Consider the following 22251-nt stretch of genomic DNA (forward strand, 5'->3'; position numbering starts at 1 on the left):
GGCGTTGTGTGCTTGTAGATCGGCTGTTTTCACTAGTTTAAATCATTTTTAAAATGATAAATGCAAAACGAACGGTTTTGGACACGCAAGGTTTTCACCCGACAACGACGATAAGTAACTGCGGTCGTTGCTGAAAGCAACATTGGCTGAACTCCACCACGACTCCAACAACCAATTAAAGCTGAATTCCAACAAGAAAAAAAAAAAAGAAAAAAACAACAACGGGAGGGAGACCATACCCAAACTGACCCTTAAACATTCCAGCAGCTCAACGTCCCCCGAGGACAAGTCGAGCCAGCTGTTGTAAAAAAAAAAGCAAAAACGGTATAAAACACTATACAAAACACTATAGCAGGTAACGCTTGGAAACACTGTGTCGTTATTAAGCAATATTACACGAGACGGTGTGCATTATCGCGGTTATTTGGCCCCGACAGCCTTGCTGCAGGAACGAGCCGCAGGCGAGTTCCGTAGGCAGGGCTGAAGAGACAAATAACCGCGATAATGCACACCCTCTCGTGTAATATTGCGATTATACAACTGTTGCCCCTAAAAAAACAAAAACACGTCAACTTCATTTCATTGTAATTAAGATATACGATAGGAATTTGTGATTTTTTAACGCCTCATTTAGCTACTACGTCCCTGAACTTCACATGAAAACCGCTAGCCTAGCCGCCTAGCATAGTGCGGGGAGAGGGGCGCGCTTGCTCTCTTTCGTGACAAACGCAGCTTATTTCTTTATTTGATGAGACCGTGCAGTAGTGCTCATTACCTGCACGGTTGGAGAGCCTGTTTTCCATTGAGAGCCTGACTACCTGTTGTATAATTAACATTAACCTGAGTTGACCGTCTGTCGGTCCTTCGCTAACCTGAGTGAAAATCACTGACGGTGTAACCAGCAGCTCCGCTTTCGTCAACACCTGTGATGCTAATCTCAACAAGGGACCAAGAAACGTTAAAAGAAACAAACACGACGCCATCGTGGGGCTGACGTTTATGCAAGGATTCAAAGAGGTTATTATTCTGGTCGGAGAGGAATTGCAACGACAAAATACCAGCGTGAGACAGGAGGAGAGCAAACCAAACAACAAAAAGGTCAATCCCGAAGCAGAGCATATCGTCGTCGTCGGGCGGAAACCTCGTATCTCCAAGTTTCAAATGTGTACGTTCTTTCGCAAAGCGAAGCCCTGCTTCGTCATACAAGGCCGTCTCACAAAAGTAGTGAAAACAGCCGATCTACAAGCACACAACGCCTCGCGGCGCGAGGCGTTGTGTGCTTGTAGATCGGCTGTTTTCACTAGTTTAAATAATTTTTAAAACGATAAATACAAAACGAACGGTTTTGGACGTACCAGGTTTTCACCCGACAACGACGATATGATTTAATGGTGGCTGTTGAACAGTAAACACCAAAGCACCAGTGGGTGGTTATTATAAGAGACACCGTTTCCCAGAACTGTTACTGCGGCTGCGGCTGTTGCATTTGCATGTCAAGCCAGGCTTCCAAAGGCGGATTGGTGGTGTAGGTGCCTCCAGACATCACGCTCTGTCCTGCGACCGCTCCCTGCTGAGCGGGGGTGTGGACGGGGTACAATCCTCCAGTAGAACCACCGCTGTAGCTTACGTACGGCGAGAACATGGAGTGCTGGTCCGGGGCTTGGGAAACGCCTGCTGCTGCTGCCGCGGGTGGGTTGTGTTGCTGCAGGTGGGCTGGAGGAGGCAACACGACAGGCCCAGTCCCGTACGGATATCCGTGCGCTGCCAAGTACGAGTTCTGGGTCCCGGTCGCGGACGGATACCCGTGTGTGAAATAAGTGCTCTGGGTCCCGGCTACGGAGGGATGTCCATGCGCGAAATACGGGTTCTGGGCGACTTGGCGGTATTGATAAAGTGGCGTGCCTGGATAGCCTGCAGCTGGCATGGAGCCACCGGCGGGCGCCATTGGTACGGTGGGCTGGTTGACGCTGTAATCGATAGCAGCAAACTGCTGGCTAGTGGGGTTTGGGTTCACCGCGGTGACGGGACCGCCCATGTACGGACCGACCGCGACATTAAAAGGAGAGGCCATGGTGTTATACGTACGTGTTATACGCCGCTCCAGCACCGCCTGCGGCGGTGCTGGAGCGGCGTTTGGATTAACGACAGTGGCCGGCGGCGGGGTGGTGGCGCTGGCTCCGCCCACGCCGATGCCCAGATTACGGTACAACTGGGCTACGACCCCGGGGAGATCGGGCTCCTCGGTGGCTGTAGCAGAGTTGGAGGTGACACGACCGCCTCCACCCGCAGGGCGCGCTGCTCCGTAGTAGCTCTCCAGAGGCCGGTCGGGGGCGGGGGTGACGTCGGGGAACTGCCGGTTCTCGTAGCTCCAGACGTCGACGCCCGGAGAATCCGGGGCCGCGCGTTTGCGCAGGTTGACATTTTGGTTCCGTTTGGCGACCGGGATTTGACACTCCGAGTCCGACTGCATCCTGGGCTTCACGCGACCTACGATGGCGTTTTCTGAGCTTTCTTGACCGGAATAGACGTCCTTCCCGGACTGCTTGGCTCGGGCCAAAGACGCAAAGTGTCTAAAGTTGTTCACGTCGACGATGGATGTTATCGGTTCACTGGGGGGCGGTCCTCTGTCGGCTGGAGGGGACAGGGGGACGGGGGTCACATGGGACAACACCAGCGGTGGCGAGGCTCGTTCAGCATCGGACGGGTTGGGCGGGGCGGACCTACGGTCCGGCTGTGACTCGCGTCTCGCCAGTGAGATACGGTCGACCTCAGAGTGGATGGAGCCAAGTTCAGGCTGTGGCTCGCGTCTCGCCAGCGAAGAATCCGTGAACCAAGTCTCGGTAGAAGCAGCCGAGGCCGGATTTGTCGGAGGACATTCGAGGTTGAAGTTATTGAAGGACGCTATTGTTTTAAGTGAGTTCAAGACCAGCTCTAGTTTCCGCTCAGGCTGCATTTGCAAAGCCTCGCAGCGCTGCACCAACTGAGAAACCACAGTCGTAGGGACCGATGTGGGTTCTGCTTTCACTGTGGCCTCTTGGTTTTGGAGAGAGGGACACTGACAGGGTTCTACTTTCACTGATGTCTCTTGGTTTTGGAGAGAGGGACACTGACAGGGTTCTACTTTCACTGATGTCTCTTGGTTTTGGAGAGAGGGACACTGACTGGGTTCTACTTTCACCGATGTCTCTTGGTTTTGGAGAGAGGGACACTGACTGGGTTCTACTTTCACTGATGTCTCTTGGTTTTGGGGAGAGGGGGACAGGCTGACACGCGATGAGACTTTTAAACACAGACTTGAGGGACTGTCACGCGTGTCGCTACCAGCGGCAGACTTTGACATTCTTCTCCGCTTGACCGTCCCCGCATCTCCAATCAATGACACGCCATCCAAACCGTGTTTCAATTGTTTTCTCATTTCTGGAAAGGGGAAAAAAAAAATCTATGTCAGGATACATTTTAAAACGAAAGCAGCTTTTTGGATGAAGACTTGCGAGACCGACGCGCTGATCTGATAATCCTGCTCTAAATTAAACAATGCAAGGTGATCTCGATGACAACAGTATAAACCGACTGCAAGTGTTTTGCCACGTTGTAAATAACTATAATAGTACAGTTGATCAAAACAGCAGGGTTATCAGGAAATAAGGCGGTGGACATTGCTCTTGTCGGTATTATCCTTATGTATGTAATCCTGTTTTTTGTTTGTTTTTGGTGTCAAATGTTTGTTTCCAAAACGGCTAGTTCCATTCCTTGATTCTGATTGGCTGGTTGCTGTGGTATATGAGACTATAACCCACACCTTGCATCAGTTTATATCAAACCCAGGTGCGTTATTTCTTTCCACAGTGTTACACAGTGCACCAATTATCTGCACCTGTGTTGTTTCTGCAGCCTGGCCGGGAAACACTTTCTTGCAGAGCAGACCTTATTGTGTATTATTAGTGAAATAGAACAGTTTTAATTGGTACATGTCTATGATTTTCATGTTGCAATATTGTGACCGTTTTAGGGTCGGAAATACTCGGCTGCGCCTCGTGTTTCCCAACGCCTCTCAGCCGGTGTATACTACCCCGGTAACCACTCGCCTCTTGTGGCTTATTGCTTTAATATATGTTTCGCATATATGGCTGCTGTGCCGCAAGACAAATATCAGTGTGAACTGACATATCATATCATATCATCCCATTTAGGCCTAGAATTATTGAATGCTTTAACCAGTGAAAAATAGCAGATATACAAGCTCACAGCGCGGCACCGAGTGCCGCGCTGCGAGCTTGTAGATCTGCTATTTTTGAAAAAGTTGTGAAAATTGTAGCAAATCTTTGAATATATGTATTTTTAAAGCGAACGTTTGTAACTCAAATTTTGCTCCTGGGTGGTCCCTGGAACTAAATATCAGTTTGTGGGTCCTTCACATGAAAAGGTTTGAGAACCAATGACATAGTAGTCTCTCAAGAACAGACTAACTGAGCTCCAGTTAAGTGAAAAGGACCTTTTCTTTGACGATGGCCGGCCAGATTGCTGACATAGAAACATAGGTTTTTCCAAAAAACCTTAGAAGGATTCAAAAGACACATATAGAATTGGGTCAAAAATAGCAGATCTACAAGCTCCCGCGCTGCGAGCTTGTATATCTGCTATTTTTCAATAGTAAAAGCATAAAATAATGATACGCAATAACGTGTACCCATTCTAAATGGGTTAAAACAAGTTGTGATCCAGTAAGTGTCAGTATATTTACCAGCATGTCCAGAGAAACAGCTGTGGGCGTGGTCTTCCTGTTTCACCTCCTGTTTAATGGTGACTGGAAACAGCAGAGAGACAATTAGACCAATCAGACATGGTTTAACTTTCTGTGTTTGGAGTAATGTTGACTTCACACACCTGCTGTGTTTGAGTCGTGAGCGTCCAGGACTGCGAGACACTCTGGGATCGGCTCAGTCTTCACGATGGCCGCGCTGATCGGAGTCTTCTCAGTCAGACCTTGTTTCTTCAAACGTCTGTTGTCTGTCGCTTCTAAATGTGGGAAAACGATAAGATTACCAGTAAAGCCCGTATCATAGTCGGGTCCGCGGTGGAAGGCTTTACACCGCAGTGTAGTCTTTTCGAGTCTTTTTGAGTCATGAAACTACAACGTTACATCATTCCTCGCGGTGGAGAGCTTTCCACCGTGAGTCCCAACACATCTCTCTGTTTTTACTATCAAACAGGCAGGCTCTACACCCCGTTCACTGATTGGTCGACCTGAACCGGTCTAGACGGGGTAAAGGACTTCACCGTGGGCCGTGACTATGATGGCCTGCACTTATTTTCTGACTTGAGGTGGAAAGCTTTCCACCTCAAATTTGCGGTGGATAGGTCTCCACTGTAGACTCTGATACGGGCTTAAGACTCCCCAATCGGGAGATAAGCGACCGTCAGGTCACATGTATACACAATTAGGCCTGTAAGTGCAAATACGTGTTTGAGCAGTGTCCAAAAATGTGTTTAGCAAAAATCGGCCTGATGGTGGCGCTAAATGGGACAGAGCCATGTTGATGACATGACTCTAGACATACAGTACTGTGTACGGCTTTGCGTGATTTTAGGGCAAAATCTGTAGGAGCAGTGTCCAAAAATGTGTGTTTGCAAGAATCGGCCTCATGGTGGCGCTAGACCATGTGAGAAATGAGTGGAGGTTGTGGTTTGGCAGCCAAGGAGTGTGTGTGCAAAGTTTTGACATGGATAGGGGCAACGGTGGCGGAGATATGAGTAGGGGAAAAGTGTGACGTGACGGACAGACAGACAGACTGACAGACAGAATGACTGACAGCCCGTGGAGGTTTTGATAGTAACTGCGACCTGACGGTCGCAATCAACTTCAGTGGTCACTAGCTGGGACATATATGTATCTGTATGCAGAGGTACAGTATGTTAAGTTGGTCCTTGTATACCTTTAACTCTGTTAAAGGTTGTTTTAGAGCAGTGTTTCTCAACCTGTGGGTCGGGGTCTCCAAATTATTTTGGGGGGGATCCCCAGATGATTAACTTAATACATTCCCCACCATTTGTAAATACCTTCGTACTCTCATATGCCTCTGTCTCCATAGACTTCCATGTAATTCATAGTGCACGGATCATGCACACCCATGCCTAGATCATGCACTACGTGTGTGTACATTGCTCACAGCTTTCAAACAAAAAAATTCGAATGGAAATCCGTTCAGGCATTCATGAACTAGCAGCCATTATGTTTTCCTAAAATGTAAACAAAGATGGCTGCCATGTTTGAAAGATGGGGTTGCTATGGGGGTTAAACATGCAATTTCGCGATTGCTATCATGCCTACTACATTTTTTGGGGTCATTTCTTTTTTTTTTTTTTTTCAAAAATGGGAAATTCTCGGGACTATCGGGCCTGGCAGGTAGAGACATTAAAATATTCTCAGGACTATCGGGCCTAGCAGGGAATGAGTTAATATCCAACATTTTTTTCTCACTCAACAGTAAACAAACCAACCTCAGGTTTAAGTGTATAGAGGGTGTCTGAAAAAGTCGTCACTTTAGAAATGTACAGACAGTCTGCACATTTCTAAAGTGACAACTTTTTAATACCTCTAAAACGACAAATTAAACAATTGTGAAAATAGCCGATCTACATGTTCACAACGCCGCACGACATGTAGAGCTGCTATTTTCACAACAGAACCGTGTTATACAAAACCAGTAAGACTCCCTAATCGGGAGATAAGCGACCGTAGGTCACTTATCTCCACAAATAGAGCAAAAATGTGTTTTTCCAAAATCTTCCTGAGCATGTTGATGACATGAGTGTAGACATAATGTGTAGTGATTTTCGTGATTTTAGGGCAAAATCTGAATCGGCCTCATGGTGGCGCTAGAGGGCCATGTGAGAAATGAGGGGTGGGGTCTCCGCGCCGCCAAGGCGGACGAATAGGTACCGGCCCCGGCTCTCCCGGTCGCTCCTAGCCCGAGTTACGGCATTTTATGTGAGCTGCAGTGGCAGGGGGTCCTCCACTGGGGGCGCCACCACTTTTGCATCCGTTCTGGAGCACCAGGAGTGGGTGGTCCCCGGGAATGCCCCGTGAGCAGCCCCGTTGGGGTGGTCATTTGGTAATTTTTGCACATGTGCTCATTTTTTACACTTGGGGGTCCCCGAGGGAGCTGGGGGTCCCTGGAGCTCCGGGGGTCCTTGGAGGTTGTAGTTTGGCAGGTAAGGAGTGTGTGTGCAAAATCTGGCATGGATCGGGGCAACGGTTGCGGAGATATGAGCAGGGCAAAAGTGTGACGTGTGACGTGTGTGACGGACGGACTGACGGACGGACGGACACCTCGAGCAGCTTTCTGTAGTAAGTGCGACCTACGGTCGCAATTAAATGCCTCAACTCTTGAGCCTCTATCAGAGTCCAGGGTGAAGAGCTATTCACTTCACCGCAGTGTAGTTTTCTAGCTATCACCTAAAAATACATAACAAAGCCTAGGTGATAGCTAGGAAACTACAACGAGGTGAAGTGAATAGCTCTTCACCCTGGACTCTGTTAGAGCCTTTAGTGCTCGTCAGGGTGATGAATATTTTGGGGCTCGCAGCCCGAGAACCACTGTTTTAGAGCAGGGGTTCCCAAACTTTTTTGTCTCAGGGCACCCCATAAATATTTTTTTAATCAGAGGCACCCCTACATTATAATTTTCACACCCAGCACCTTATATTTATAGCATATCGTCGTTGTCGGGTGGAAACCTTGTATGTCCAAAACCGTTAGTTTTGCATTTATCATCTATAAAATGTACTAAACTAGTGAAAACAGCAGACACAACACCTCGCGATGCGAGGAGTTGTGTGCTTGTAGATCGGCTGTTTTCACTAGTTTTGTGCGACAGTCTTGTATGATGAAGCAGGGCTTTGCTTTACCAAAAGACGTACACATTTGAAACTTGGGAGATACGAGGTTTCTGCCCGACAGTGACGATATTTTAGTGATTATGTTGCGAGGAAAACGTTGAGATTATAGCCATTTTGGTTAGAACTGACTGAAAATAACTTTGTACTTCAAGTTTAAAATGATACTAAATATTTTTTCAAGTGTCCAAATAAATTCCACATATTGTCAAATTATCTCGCGGCACCCCTGGACTGCTATCGCGGCACCCCAGGGTGCCCCGTCACCCACTTTGAAAACCCCTGGTATAGAGGAACATAAAGATTAGAGAGGTTCTCACCTGGTGGATGTTGATCAGCAGGTGGACAGGAAGATGGAACCAAGATGTCCTCCAGTATGTGGATGCCTACAGACAACAATCAATACACTACAGTTACAGCACCACTCATTCAAGGACTATCCAGCTGTAAACAGACACGGATATCGTCGTTGTCGGGTGGAAACCTTGTATGTCCAACACCGTTTGTTTTTCATTTATCGTTTTAAAAATGAGTTAAACTAGTGGTGCGAGGCGTTGTGTGCTTGTAGATCGGCTGTTTTCACTACTTTTGTGCGACAGCCTTGTATGATGAAGAAGGGATTTGCTTTGCGAAAAAATGTACAAATTTGAAACTTGGAGATACGAGATTTCTGCCCGACAGTGACGATATGTAACGACACCTTCATGATTCGTGAAATAAAAAGATTAAGAACTACTGTACCTTCATTGAATGGAGCCGCTTGGACACGATTATATTCTTCTTTGGTAAGCTTTATAACCTTAGGTAAGAAACAAAAAATAGAAAAATAGTTAAGGACAGAAATCAGACACAGAATGAAGAGAAATATCACATTGTTATTTTATCCTCTCTAATCTCGGTCCTCCAGCTAGGCTGGGCGTTCCAACTAAACTTGGAACAAACAAAATCAAAACAATACTGAGGCTGTGCTCACACAGTTAAGGCTCATGCTTTATGCTTAACCTTGGGGGAGGCGGGGGGTAAAGCACTGTCCAATTCATTCCCTATGGAAGTCACATGTTTTGACGAGGCAAGCTTGCCTTGTGGCTTAAAGGAGTAGTTCACCCCCAAAATGACTTTTTTTGTATTGATTACTCATGCCATGGAGACTTGAGTTCAATAATGTTTTTAGTTTTTTGTCGCATTCTTAAGACTAACATTTGATGACAATGTTTGGCCTTGGGAATGCGACAAATTTCGGGTCCTCAATGTGGGATCCCCGCCTCCGCATCCCAACCCACGGCAGAGGTTAACTTCATGGTCTACCATGACGATCCGACCGCTTACCATAGCATCCGTTTGGACTCCACGTTCCCGCTCTGAGACTTTGTTGACGGCCCGCTCAAACATTTTGTTCTTGTCTTCCTCGCTGGCCTTCACCTCCTCGATTCCAGCCGTGATGGTGGAGCAATACGCCTGCAAACACAATCACACCCCGTGTGACGCGAGCAGTGCTATTTATATGATTTAACCCATTTAGGCCTAGGATTATTGACTGCTTTAACCAGTGAAAAATAGCAGATATACAAGCTCGCAGCGCGGCACCGAGTGCCGCGCTGCGAGCTTGTAGATCTGCTATTTTTGAAAAATCATGATTTTTTTTTTGCAAGTCTTTGAATATATCTACTTAAAAGCTAACATTTGTAACTTTTAATATTTGCTTCTGGGTGGGTCCCTGGAACAACATATTTTGAGATCCGTGGCCAAATACATGTAATTTTGGTGGTCCTTGACATGAAAAAGTTTGAGAACAGCGTGATTTAGAAGAAGGATTTGGAAGTCGGGTCAAAGATCGGGTCAAAGATATTCAAAGACTTGCACTCATTTTCACGATTTTTCAAAAATAGCAGATCTACAAGCTCACAGCGCGGCACTCGGTGCCGCGCTGTGAGCTTGTATATCTGCTATTTTTCTAAGGTTAAAGCATACAATAATGGTTAAAGTGGTTAAAATCTAACGCGACTCGGGCGCGTTCCAGGTATTTGAGAGTTAATTACATTAAGCGGCCTGCGAAGCTAGGCTAATGTGACCTTGGGCGTACAGACAGACACCGATTGACCAATCACCGCCCAGACAGGCGGGACAAACAGACAAAGCCAGATGTAGGAGCGTTATTTGGTCATGGGGAGAGGGTTAAAGGGATATTCCACTTTCAACAGGGAAACAGGGGAAGGGCCTCTCTCCACAACATACACACCCATTTTAACTTCAAACTTCATTTTAACCATGATAGATTCATTAAAAACACCCATTATTTTTTTCTGGTGACTCATACTACCCTGCTAATACATGAGCAGGCCGTGTTTTATCCGTAACTTTTTTCATTTCTTTTTAATAATTATTTGGGAAAATGGAAAAAATACAATACAAAAAAATAATTATTAAAAAAGATCACGTATTAGGAGGGTAGTATGAGTCACCAGAAAAAATAATGGGTGTTTTTTTTTTAAGATTTGTTTTTGGGCTTTTCATGCCTTTATTTGATAGGACAGTAGACTGACAGGAAATGGGGAGAGAGATGGGGAATGACATGTGGCAAAGGTCGTCCGGATCGGGAATCGAACCGGCGACGCCAGCAGGCATCATAGCCTAGTATGTGGTATGCACCTTGACCACTAGGCCAGCGGGCCCCCCCCCCAAAAAAAAATGGGTGTTTTTAATGAATCTGTCATGGTTAAAATGGAGTTTGAAGTTACAATGGGTGTGTAATGTATGTGGAGAGGCCCTGGGCCTGGAGGGCCTGGTAACATTTTACATCAAATATCTAAATATTGAATCAAGCAAATTTAAAACTGTTCAGGGTGTTCATAAAAGCCTGATTAGACGATAAAATTACCAAAAGTTTTTTTTTAAAGTGAAATATCCCTTTAACTCATTTGCTGCCATTTAAAGGAGTAGTTCACCCCCAAAATGACTTTTTTTCTATTGATTAGTCACGCCATGGAGACTAGAGTTCAATAATATTTTTCGTTTTTTGTCACATTCCTAAGACAAAAATTTGATTCGAGTAAATTTACCCCCATTGATTCCGGATGGTGACCCGTTTCGAAACGGGTCACCATCCGGAATCAATGGGAGAAAATGTATTGTTATCACATTTTTGTCTTAGGAATGCGACAAAAAACAAAAAATATTATTGAACTCTAGTCTCCATGGCGTGACTAATCAATAGAAAAAAAGTCATTTTGGGGGTGAACTACTCCTTTAACAATACCTTCGTACTCTCATATGCCCCTGTCTCCATAGACTTCCATGTAATTCATAGTGCACGGATCATGCACACCAATGCCTAGATAATGCACCACATGTGTCCACATTGCTCACAGCTTTCAAACAAAAAAATCCGAATGGAAATCCGTTCAGGCATTCATGAGATAGCAGCCATTATGTTTTCCTAAAATGTAAACAAAGATGGCTGCCATGTTTGAAAGATGGGGTTGCTATGGGGGTTAAACATGCAATTTCGCGATTGCTATCATGCCTACTACATTTTTTGGGGTCAAATTTATTTTTTATTTTTTTCAAAAACAGGAAATTTCCGGGTTCTACGGGCATGGCAGGGCGGTACAACGGGATTTTCAGCCATAGCAGCATATGAGTTAATGTTAGAGCATGTCACAATGGGGCTTTTAAGCCGTGACATCATTTTGTAGTCAGACCTCCAAGCAGATTTATTATCAATATCTGTCCCTCGCTATTTCAACAGATCCGAGACAAAAATAACGACTAAAGTATAATTCCACCACTTTCCTTTCAACAACAAAGAGAAGAAAAATTAGTAAATAGTAAAAAGATTCAAGGGCGCTGGGGCCAAAAGTTCTCCTCTGCCTACAAAATGATGTCAGACTTAACAGCCCCATTATAAGAGTTTCTCCATTTAGTGATAGTAGAAATGATAATTGGTGAGGAGTAGCAGAGAGGCCACTGACCATGTGTGCACGTTGGTGATGGATGTTGGTGACGTGTCCAATGATTTGTTTGAGTTGGACCTTCTCTTCGCAGATACGACACAGGTAGAACGGGAAGAGCTGCTCACCCGTATAGATGTCTCGACACTGACACTCCAGTACCCATGCCAGACCTGCACACACGCACGCACGCACGCACGCACGCACACACGCACACACACACACACACACACACACACACACACACACACACACACACACACACACACACACACACACACACAAAGGTGATACACCATGCATTTAAAAAGTATTTATGTCATATTGTTTATGTCCCAAAAGCGTTTTTCAAAAGGTTTGAGGCTAAATTACCACTCCTGAATAGAGAGCCTCTCATTTTTGAATGGATCTCAGAGCATTTTCAGCTGCAGTACCACCTTTGACCTGAACTGCCACTCACCTTTAAGACACCTCTTATGTAATTGTTACATACTAGGGGTGTAACGATACATTTTAATAGCGATTTGATACATAACACGATACATGGTTGACAATACGATACATGGACGATATTGGTTCATTCATGGCGATACGATACGATTACATTCAATGATTTTAAATCAATATGGTAACTATTTAGCAAATAAATTAAATCTATGTTAAAAGTGTGGATAGTGCAGGTTTTTAAGGGAAACGTGTATTATTATGGATATAAATAAGTAAACACAGTGATTATCACATTATGGACAAACCTGCACCTTGACATGAACACAGAGATTACACATATTTATCGATAGACCAGTGTAGCTATATGGAAAGGAAAAGTAATTAAACCCCTCTTTTTCATTTTTTCTTCTTAAAAATACTAAATATAATGCACAAGTAGGTAGTATCGATACAATTATTTGTACTACCGATTCGATACAAAATCAAACGATATGATTCAATTTCAGCTCTTTTCATTTCAATATACTTACTTTTTTAAATTAAAAACGATATTTCGGTGCAGTTACTATATCTTTACCCCCCTATTACATACTATATGGATAACAGTCACCTGTAACAGTCATCTAACCCATTTAGGCCTAGAATTATTGAATGCTTTAACCAGTGAAAAATAGCAGATATACAAGCTCACAGCGCGGCAGCTTGTAGATCTGCTATTTTTGAAAAAGTCGTGAAAACGTGTGCAAATCTTTGAATATATGTATTTTCAAAGCGAACGTTTGTAACTCAAATTTTGCTTCTGGGTGGTCCCTGGAACTAGATATTTTGAAATGGGGGTCCGTGGCCAAATAAATATCATTTTGGGGGTCCTTCAAATGAAAAGGTTTGAGCACCACTGACATAGTAGTCTCTCAAGAACAGACTAACTGAGCTCCAGTTGAAGTGAAAAGGACCTTTTCTTTGACGATGGCCGGCCAGATTGCTGACATAGTTTTTCCAAAAACCTTAGAAGGATTCAAAAGACACTTATAGAATCGGGTCAAAATTCTAATTTTCACGATTTTTCAAAAATAGCAGATCTACAAGCTCGCAGCGCGGCACTCGGTGCCGCGCTGTGAGCTTGTATATCTGCTATTTTTCAATAGTTAAAGCATAAAATATTGCGTCATAATGTGTTCAGGCCTAAATGGGCTAATATTGGTGTGGGGGTCCCTAGACTGCAATGACAGCCTGACAGGGGGTGTTTTGCGGGTTCGAATCCCGTCCCCCAACGCCGTTTGCTGCGTGGCGCTCCCCATTTATTGATTGAATAAAGGCTTTGAAATGGCCCTCATTTAGCTCATATCAATCACTTGGAACGTATTCAGGACTTGATTCTGAATACTTGATACTTGAGTCTTAACCCATTTAGAACAGGTACACATTAGTGTGTATCATTACGTTATGCTTTAACTATTGAGAAACAGCAGATATACAAGCTCACAGCGCGGCTGCGAGCTTGTAGATCTGCTATTTTTGAAAAACCGTGAAAATTAGAATTTTGACCCGATTCTATAGGTGTCTTTTGAATCCTTCTAAGATTTTTTGAAAAACCTATGTTTCTATGCCAGCAATCTGGCCAGCCATCGTCAATCAAAAGGCCTTTTCACTTAACTGGAGCTCAGTTAGTCTGTTCTTGAGAGACTACTATGTCAGTGGTTCTCAAACCTTTTCATGTCAAGGACCCCCAAAATGATATTTATTTGGCCACGGACCCCCATCTCAGAATATTCAGTTCCAGGGACCACCCAGAAGCAAAATTTGAGTTACAAACGTTCGCTTTGAAAATACGTATATTCAAAGATTTTCACGACATTTTCACGACTTTTTCAAAAATAGCAGATCTACAAGCTCGCAACGCGGCACTCGGTGCCGCGCTGTGAGCTTGTATATCTGCTATTTTTCCACTGGTTAAAGCGTTCAATAATTCTAGGCCTAAATGGGTTAAAACAAGTGTTTACACTTGCAAATCGCTGTTGACTCCCCTGCAAAGAGATGTCAACGCCACAAAGGATTCTTCATTTTGTCCATGAGGGAAAACAAACACTCACCTATGACTTTCTTCCACTCCGCTTCAGACAGCCTCACGCCAAGGAAAATGGACGTCAATTTGCTTTTCTCTGTTTGCAACAGACAGACAGCATCCACCAATAAGATACAAACAAACAAACCCACACAGGAATGAAAACATAAAAAACTAAGAAATAATAATAATTAACTGTCCAACAGCCAGATGTTATAATGTATAATATTGGGGCTGGTGCCAGCAAAAAGCAGCTTACCTTTGTGATGTTATAGAAAATTATCTAGTTGATATTTTCAAACTAATTCTTTCTACGATACAACGCTCGTATGTGTACTTTGGCCTAGCTGGCGGCAGAGGGCAGCCTTATACAAAGAATTCATGTGAATTGGGCCGTTTCGCTTGCCATCCATTTAGAGCACAGAAATGCATTTTCTAGAACGGGTCCACAGAAAAAAAGCCGGGAAGTGATTTGGGACTCCATTATTGCTAACGTGCGGGGGATTTTTGAGAGCAGCGTTACGGGAGATGTTTTTACAGTACGCGGCGGCGCGACCCCCCATCAGCTTACAGTCATCAGAAGAGGTAAAAAGAACGAGCCGTATTGGCAACGCGCCGCCGTCAAAATTGGGGCGAACGGGAACGTCCGAAGCAGTAAAAGAGTACAAAAAAAAGAGAAAAAAAAAAGAAAAGAAAGACGGCGAAAGAAACAGTAAGAAATAGGTTACCCCTCCTCCAATAGTGAAAATATTGGCTTTGAGAGCTTGTAGGTCTACTATTTTCACCATTTGTTGGGGGCAAAAAGACAAAATGTTTTGAAAACGTTCGCCTATAATGACATTCCCAAAATAGGGATGTAAGTGGTTAATAAATGGTTGCAAAACGCTTATCTAAAACGGACAGGCATCAATTTGTGATAAAATCAGATTAATCTACTAAAACAGTTTGAAAACAGACTTGGGGACAATAAGCATGAAATAACAGAATTTAAGGTTAAATGTGAACACTAGGGGGTGGCGTTGGCGTCTGCTAACCCCCTGATGCCTCTAATGCAGGGGTTTTCAAAGTGGGTGACGGGGCACCCTGGGATGCCGTGACGGCAGTCCAGGGGTGCCGCGACGCGAGATCATTTGATAATTATTTGGAATTTATTTGGACACTTGAAAAAATATTTAGTATCATTTTAAAGTACAAAGTTATTTTCAGTCAGTTCGAACCAAAGTGGCCATTATCTCAACCTTTTCCTCGCAACATAATAACTAAAATATCGTCACTGTCGGCCAGATACCTCGCATCTCCAAATGTGTACGTCTTTTGGTAAAGCAAGACCCTGCTTCATCATACAAGACTGTCGCGCAAAACTAGTGAAAACAGCCGATCTACAAGCACACAGCGCCTCGGGTCGCGAGGCGTTGTGTGCTTGTAGATCTGCCGTTTTCACTAGTTTAGTACATTTTATAGATGACAAATACAAAACGAACGGTTTGGGACATACAAGGTTTCCACCCGACAACGACGATATGCTATAAATATAAGGTGCTGGGAGTGAAAATTATAATGTAGGGGGACGGTGTGCCTCGGATTAAAACAATATTTATGGGGTGCCCTGAGACAAAAAGGTTTGAAAACCCCTGCTCTAATGACACCCCCTGATCCACACAGACCTGCTGAAGTGCCTTGCAAGACGGGCAGCTGTTGGTGGCGTCCCCTGTCCTGTTGGTGGCGTCCCCTGTCCTGTTGGTGGCGTCCCCTGTCCTGTTGGTGGCGTCCCCTGTCCTGTTGGTGGCGTCCCCTGTCCTGTTGGTGGCGTCCCCTGTCCGAGTCCAAGAAGAACGTCTGTCTGAGTGGACGTTCCAGCGGCGCCTCCAGTTTTATCCTTCTTCCCTCCCTGGGTTCGGGGTCCTGTGGTTGAACCAAGGTTATTATAGTCAACTAAAACTAACGAAAAAACAAGCTTTTTAAAAAAAAAAACTAACACTAACTGAAACGGTATTGTGTGTTTACAAAACTAAACTAAAACTAAAATGATAGAGAAAATCTCCTTAGTTTTCGTCTTGGTCAGTTTATTTTGGAACCACTGGCTTGGTTATTAGAGTATATAAAAACCACCAGTTGGTGAGGTCAAAGAGAGACGTTGTATGTCTCAACATTCCTGCCACTCTCCACAATATGATGTTTTGTCGATTTTTTTTCCGGATCTTTTTTAATCTGACAAATGCCCCATGAGACTAAAACTAACACTAAAACTAATCAAAACTAAACTAAAACTAAGCATTTTCAAAAAATAAAAACGAAACGTTACTAGCAACCCCACTTTAAAAACGAATTAAAACTAAACCTCAAAACTAATAAAAAATAAAAACAAATGAAAAAAATCCAAAACTATTATAACCTTGAGATGAACACCACCGGGGTCTTGAGGTGCCTCCTGACTTGCACCAGAGCACTGAGGAGCCACGGGTCGTGTGTCACAGTCCTGCAGGGGCGTCAATTGGGTATGGCAGGGGTATGCAGCTGCCATACCCTGGGTCCAGGGGGGAAAATAAAAGATACTTTGTTAAAATATAAATCCATGAATGTCTCTTTGTCTGTCTGTGCTGGTTATTATGTTGTTAAATTAAAGTAAAATAACTACAAATGCAAAATGTAACAAAATGGTCACTTTAACAAGGTATTAACAATTAACAATTGTATTCTCCACACTTGTATTCTCCCCATCTTGACAGAATGGTACATTCCCAGGTTCCGCAGGTCAGCTGCAATGCATTATTATTGCTAATTGTGGCACATTTACTAACATGCTAAGTTTAGCCGCACTTGAACAACCGTTCCAGGCTGCCATATCCAGCCCAAGAAACCGTAGAAACCCGTGTAAAAAACTGGCAAAACTCGTTTTTTTCAGACATTGTGAAAATAGCCGATCTACACGAGGCGTTGTGAGCATGTGGATCTGCTATTTTCACAATAGAACCGTGTCATACAAAATGTAATGCCTCTTTTCCGTGAGGACTCCCGTCTTTGCCATACCCTAGCTTTTTCTGAACTGACGCCACTGCTGTCCTGAGGAGCCTTCTGCCATGTAGCAGGTTCCTGAGGAGCCTCCTGTCTTCCCGGGGACCCCCGAGGACCCCCTTGCTGCTCGACAGAGTCCCAAGGGGCCGCAGGCTGTGTCCTGGTGTCACGAAGAGTCACTGGCTGAGTCCTGGGGTAGCGAGAACTCTCCGGCTGAACATCACGGCTCTGTGGGCCGCCTGGCTGGGCGTCAGCGGGGGGTAATGTGTGCACTGGTGAGGATTGTGAGCCAGTGGCCAAACGATGCGGTCTTTGGGTCGCTTCAACGCCTATGGACAGAGGGAAGGGACGGAAGTGATGGACGGTGGATCAGTGCAAATAAACGATGATAGGGGTAAAATAGAAAAAGAAGAAAAAAACAGATGGAGATGAGAAACAGAAAACAGGATCCCATTAACTCGTTCTCAGCCGAAATCTATTGCAACCGGACTCAACCGTACTTCTTTAGTAGGCTCAATTAGCCGACCGGAATTTACCGGAATAGAAAACAAAATTAATGATAATAAATAAATAAAATTCCTTCTCTGAAAAATGTGTTTCTCTATCAGTGATGCACAAACAGTAGGCTATTTAAGCTTCGGACGGCTACGGCAGATGACAACGGTAGCCGGAATATGACCAGTGCTCGATAGATAAACCTGTCACCGTCACAGCCGTCTCTACAACGCCAGAAGCTCCCTTTCCACGTAGCGTCTACAACGTCTGCCGCATAGACGCGTCGCCATGGGAACCAAAGAGTTCAGTAAACAGGGTGGGACCCCGTTGCCGATGGCTGTTTTGTATGGGAAGCTTAAATTGCCTATTGTCAAGTCAAGGACCCCCAGAATTAACCCATTTAGGCCTAAGATTATTGAATGCTTTAACTTTTGAAAAATAGCAGATATACAAGCTTGCAGCGCGGCACTCGGTGCCGCGCTGCAAGCTTGTAGATCTGCTATTTTTTAAAAGTCGTGAAAGCACTCAGTGCCACACTGCAAGCTTGTAGATCTCCTATTTTTGAAAAGTCGTGAAAATGTGTGAAAATCTTTGAATATACCGGTATTTTTAAAGCGAACGTCTCACGTAAATCAAATTTTGCTTCTGGGTGGTCCCTGGAACTAAATATTTTGAGATGGGGGTCCGTGGCCAAATACATATCATTTTGGGGGTGCTTCACATGAAAAAGTTTGAGAACCACTGACATAGTAGTCTCTCAAGTTCAGACTAACTGAGCTCCGGTTAAGTGAAAAGGACCTTTTCTTTGACAATGGCTGGCCAGATTGCTGACATAGAAAAATGAAGGATTCAATAGACACTTATAGAATAGGGTCAAAATTCTAATTCTCAAGATTTTTCAAAAATAGCAGATCTACAAGCTCACAGCGCGGCACTCGGTGCCGCGCTGTGAGCTTGTATATCTGCTATTTTTCAATAGTTAAAGCATAACATAACCAGTAAGACGCCCTAATCGGGAGGTAAGCGACCGTCAGGTCACATGTAAAAGAGGGCTGTAAGTGGCATTGGTTCCTGAGTGTAGGGGGATGTGTGTGGCAAATGTATTGCATTGTTTGGGCCAGAGAATGTGTGGTTTAGCGTGGTGTCCGGTAAGAACTTAACCCATATCTCCGCCACCGTTGCCCCAAGACATGCCAAACTTTGCACACACACTCCTGGCCTGCCAATCCACAACCTCCACCTCTCACGTCATACGGGCAGCCATAGTTACACCTGGAATGTTGAATCTCCATATATGGAGATAACCTACGCATCACACAAAGTCTGACCTCACCAGCCCATACTTGGGCATGGACGACTTATATCTCCATATACGGAGATGGCCATATATGGAGATACGATGACATCACAGAGTCCACAGCTGATGATGTGGCGTGATGTCATACAATACAACAAGCCCTATAAAGGGGCAATTCTCACCAGGGAAGAGAGCATTCCTCGACTCAGACCTTATCGCCAGCATCAACTAAGCTTATAGCTTAGGGCTTGTTTGTGTATTGTATGACATCACGCCACATCATCAGCTGTGGACTCTGTGATGTCATCGTATCTCCATATATGGCCATCTCCGTATATGGAGATATAAGTCGTCCATGCCCAAGTATGGGCTGGTGAGGTCAGACTTTGTGTGATGCGTAGGTTATCTCCATATATGGAGATTCAACATTCCAGGTGTAACTATGGCTGCCCGTATGACGTGAGAGGTGGAGGTTGTGGATTGGCAGGCAAGGAGTGTGTGTGCAAAGTTTGGCATGTCTTGGGGCAACGGTGGCGGAGATATGAGTTGGGGAAAAGTGTGACATGACGGACAGACTGACTGACTGACAGACAGCCGGAGGAGGTTTTGGTAGTAAATGCGACCTGACGGTCGCAATAATACACAATACTGTGTACCCGTTCTGAATGGGTTAAATGTATTTGACCGAGGTCCCCCATAATCTCGAAATATTTATACCCCAAGAAAGAAACATTTGAGGAAACTGTGATGTGCTGGTGCATTTACCATCAGTTGACGGAAACATGTCCTGGTGTTTCAGGCTCTCTGCTGCAGAAGGTGAATCCTGGGACCCTCTCTGCTGTCTCAGAAGGATGGCTTCAAGCATAGCCAGGGCTTAAGGAGAAAGACCACAATCATGTGTAAATCAAAAAGCACAGCTCTGGGCTAAACACTGCGTCATACTCCCTGGTCATTTATTTCATTAAATTGATATTTCACTTCGTCTAATCAGGCTTTTATGAACACCCTGAACAGTTTTTAATTTGCTTGATTCAATATTTAGATATTTGATGTAAATGTTGTCACGCCATTCTTTTATTGTATTGATTATTTTTCCATTTCCCCAAAGAATAATTACAAATAAATGAAAAAGGTTATCAAAAAAGCACGGCCTGCTCACGTATTAGGAGGGTAGTATGAGTCATCAGAAAAAAGTAATGGGGTGTTTTTGATGAATCTATCATGGTTAAAATGGAGTTTGAAGTAACATTTACATCAAATATCTAAATATTGAATCAAGCAAATTAAAATCTGTCCGGGGTGTTCAAAAAAGCCTGATTAGACAATAAAATGACCAAAAGTTTTTTTTCACTCCCAGCACCTTATATTTATAGCATATCATCGTTGTCTGGTGGAAACCTTGTATGTCCAATACCGTTCGTTTTGTATTTATCATCTATAAAATGTACTAAACTAGTGAAAACAGCAGATCTACAAGCACACAACGGTGCCTTTAGATCTGCTGTTTCACTAGTTTTGTGCGACAGTCTTGTATGATGAAGCAGGGCTTTGCTTTACCAAAAGACGTACACATTTGAAACTTGGAGATACAAGGTTTCTGCCCGACAGTGACGATATTATTTTAGTGATTATGTTGCGAGGAAAACGTTGAGATAATAACCAATTTGGTTAGAACTCACTGAAAATAACTTTGTACTTCAAGTTCAAAATTATACTAAATATTTTTTCAAGTGTCCAAATAAATTCCAAATATTATCAAATGATTTCGCGGCACCCCTGGACTGCCGTCACCCGTCACCCACTTTGAAAACCCCTGCATTAGATTCACATCGAATGTCTCACATTAGCCACTTTCAATGCGGTGTGAACATTTTTGGGATTGTCGTTCGGCTTGTCGAAATTGGTTGAAAATCCAATAGCAGATCAACAAGATGGTGTCTCGCTATGCAGGTTTTTTTTACCTTCTGGTAATTCTGCTTTAGTCAGCTCTTCATACTCTCTCTCACTGTTCATTGTCACCGTCTAAGCAAAGCAAAGAGACATATACTGTAAGTCATGTCAAAACAACAAGAACAAGGCCATCCTTTTAGCATACATTTTGACTGTAGCCTACTAGTAATAATCATCGTTAATAAAGTATTCAATCAATCAACGTGTGTGTGTGTGTGTGTGTGTGTGTGTGTGTGTGTGTGTGTGTGTTTTAGGGCATTAACGAAAAAGTTGACTTCCACCAGAGAAAGTGGAAAGTCGAGGTTGAAAAAAATAAAATAAAAATAAAAACGCTCTATTGTGAAAATAGCTGATCTACATGCTCACAACGCCTTGCAACGCAAGGTGTTGTGAGCATGTAGATCGCTATTTTCACAATTTCTGCCACTATATATTTGACAATTTGGCCAATGTTTAATTTGTCATTTTAGAGGTATTAAAAAGTCCTTAAATTGGTACTTTAGAAATGTGAAGATACCCTCTATACACTTTATGTTGGTTTGTTTACAGTTGAGTAAGAAAACAATGTTTCACATTAAGTTAATCATCTGGGGACCCCGCATAATAATTGGGGGGTTGTGTGTGATGTTATGACGTCATCAAACGATAAAGTCAAGACAAGACAAGACAAGACAAGACAAGTAGGTCGGGAGTGGCTTATTGTCGGTATCAGCCGGTAACACGCGGGAGTCTGTCCCCGTTACAATGCGCTAGACCCCTGGGAGATGGACTGCTGAGGTGGAGCGCCACACCTACCATCAGCTCCCAGTACTTGCCGCACAGCTTGCCAAGCCGTGCTACTCATACGCTGAGTTGGCGGTGCCCGGAATCGAACCCATGACCTTGCGGTTCAAAGGCGAGAGCTCTACCGACTGAGCTACCCAGACACAACTTGATAAATTGATGACTTGATAAAGTCAACTTGATAAAGTCAACTTCAACTCAACTTTTTACTGAGTCGAGTCAACTTGCAAAAATCGGTAATGCCCTAGTGTGTGTATGTGTGTGTGTGTGTGTGTGTGTGTGTGCGTGTGTGTGTGGATACTTTGCAGAAAAGTGGCGTGAGTTGGTGGTTTTTCAAAGGGGGGTTACCGGGGACCCCTAAG

The 22251-nt window shown here is 44.1% G+C and overlaps 1 protein-coding gene across 1 annotated transcript in view; it reads right to left on the reverse strand.

Annotated features, from left to right (window-relative positions):
- Window positions 1-1462: 1462 nt before the first annotated feature.
- Window positions 1463-22251, reverse strand: part of LOC308292369 (uncharacterized protein) — a gene marked incomplete at its 3' end in the record, with an annotated part of 206613 nt that continues 185824 nt past the window's right edge. Inside the window, exons 60-72 of the mRNA XM_080734682.1 lie at window positions 21118-21178; window positions 19922-20029; window positions 17380-17693; window positions 16745-16876; window positions 16017-16254; window positions 14381-14449; window positions 11865-12016; window positions 9223-9351; window positions 8638-8695; window positions 8217-8282; window positions 4885-5016; window positions 4742-4804; window positions 1463-3417 (exon numbers count right to left, since the gene is read on the reverse strand). Of these exons, the coding sequence (XP_080590808.1) occupies window positions 1463-3417; window positions 4742-4804; window positions 4885-5016; window positions 8217-8282; window positions 8638-8695; window positions 9223-9351; window positions 11865-12016; window positions 14381-14449; window positions 16017-16254; window positions 16745-16876; window positions 17380-17693; window positions 19922-20029; window positions 21118-21178 (3477 nt within the window). The remainder of the gene's footprint in view (window positions 3418-4741; window positions 4805-4884; window positions 5017-8216; window positions 8283-8637; window positions 8696-9222; window positions 9352-11864; window positions 12017-14380; window positions 14450-16016; window positions 16255-16744; window positions 16877-17379; window positions 17694-19921; window positions 20030-21117; window positions 21179-22251) is intronic.

This window comes from Nannobrachium achirus, assembly GCF_963921795.1.
Source record: "Nannobrachium achirus genome assembly, chromosome: 10".
In the NCBI taxonomy this organism is placed as follows: Eukaryota; Metazoa; Chordata; class Actinopteri; order Myctophiformes; family Myctophidae; genus Nannobrachium; species Nannobrachium achirus.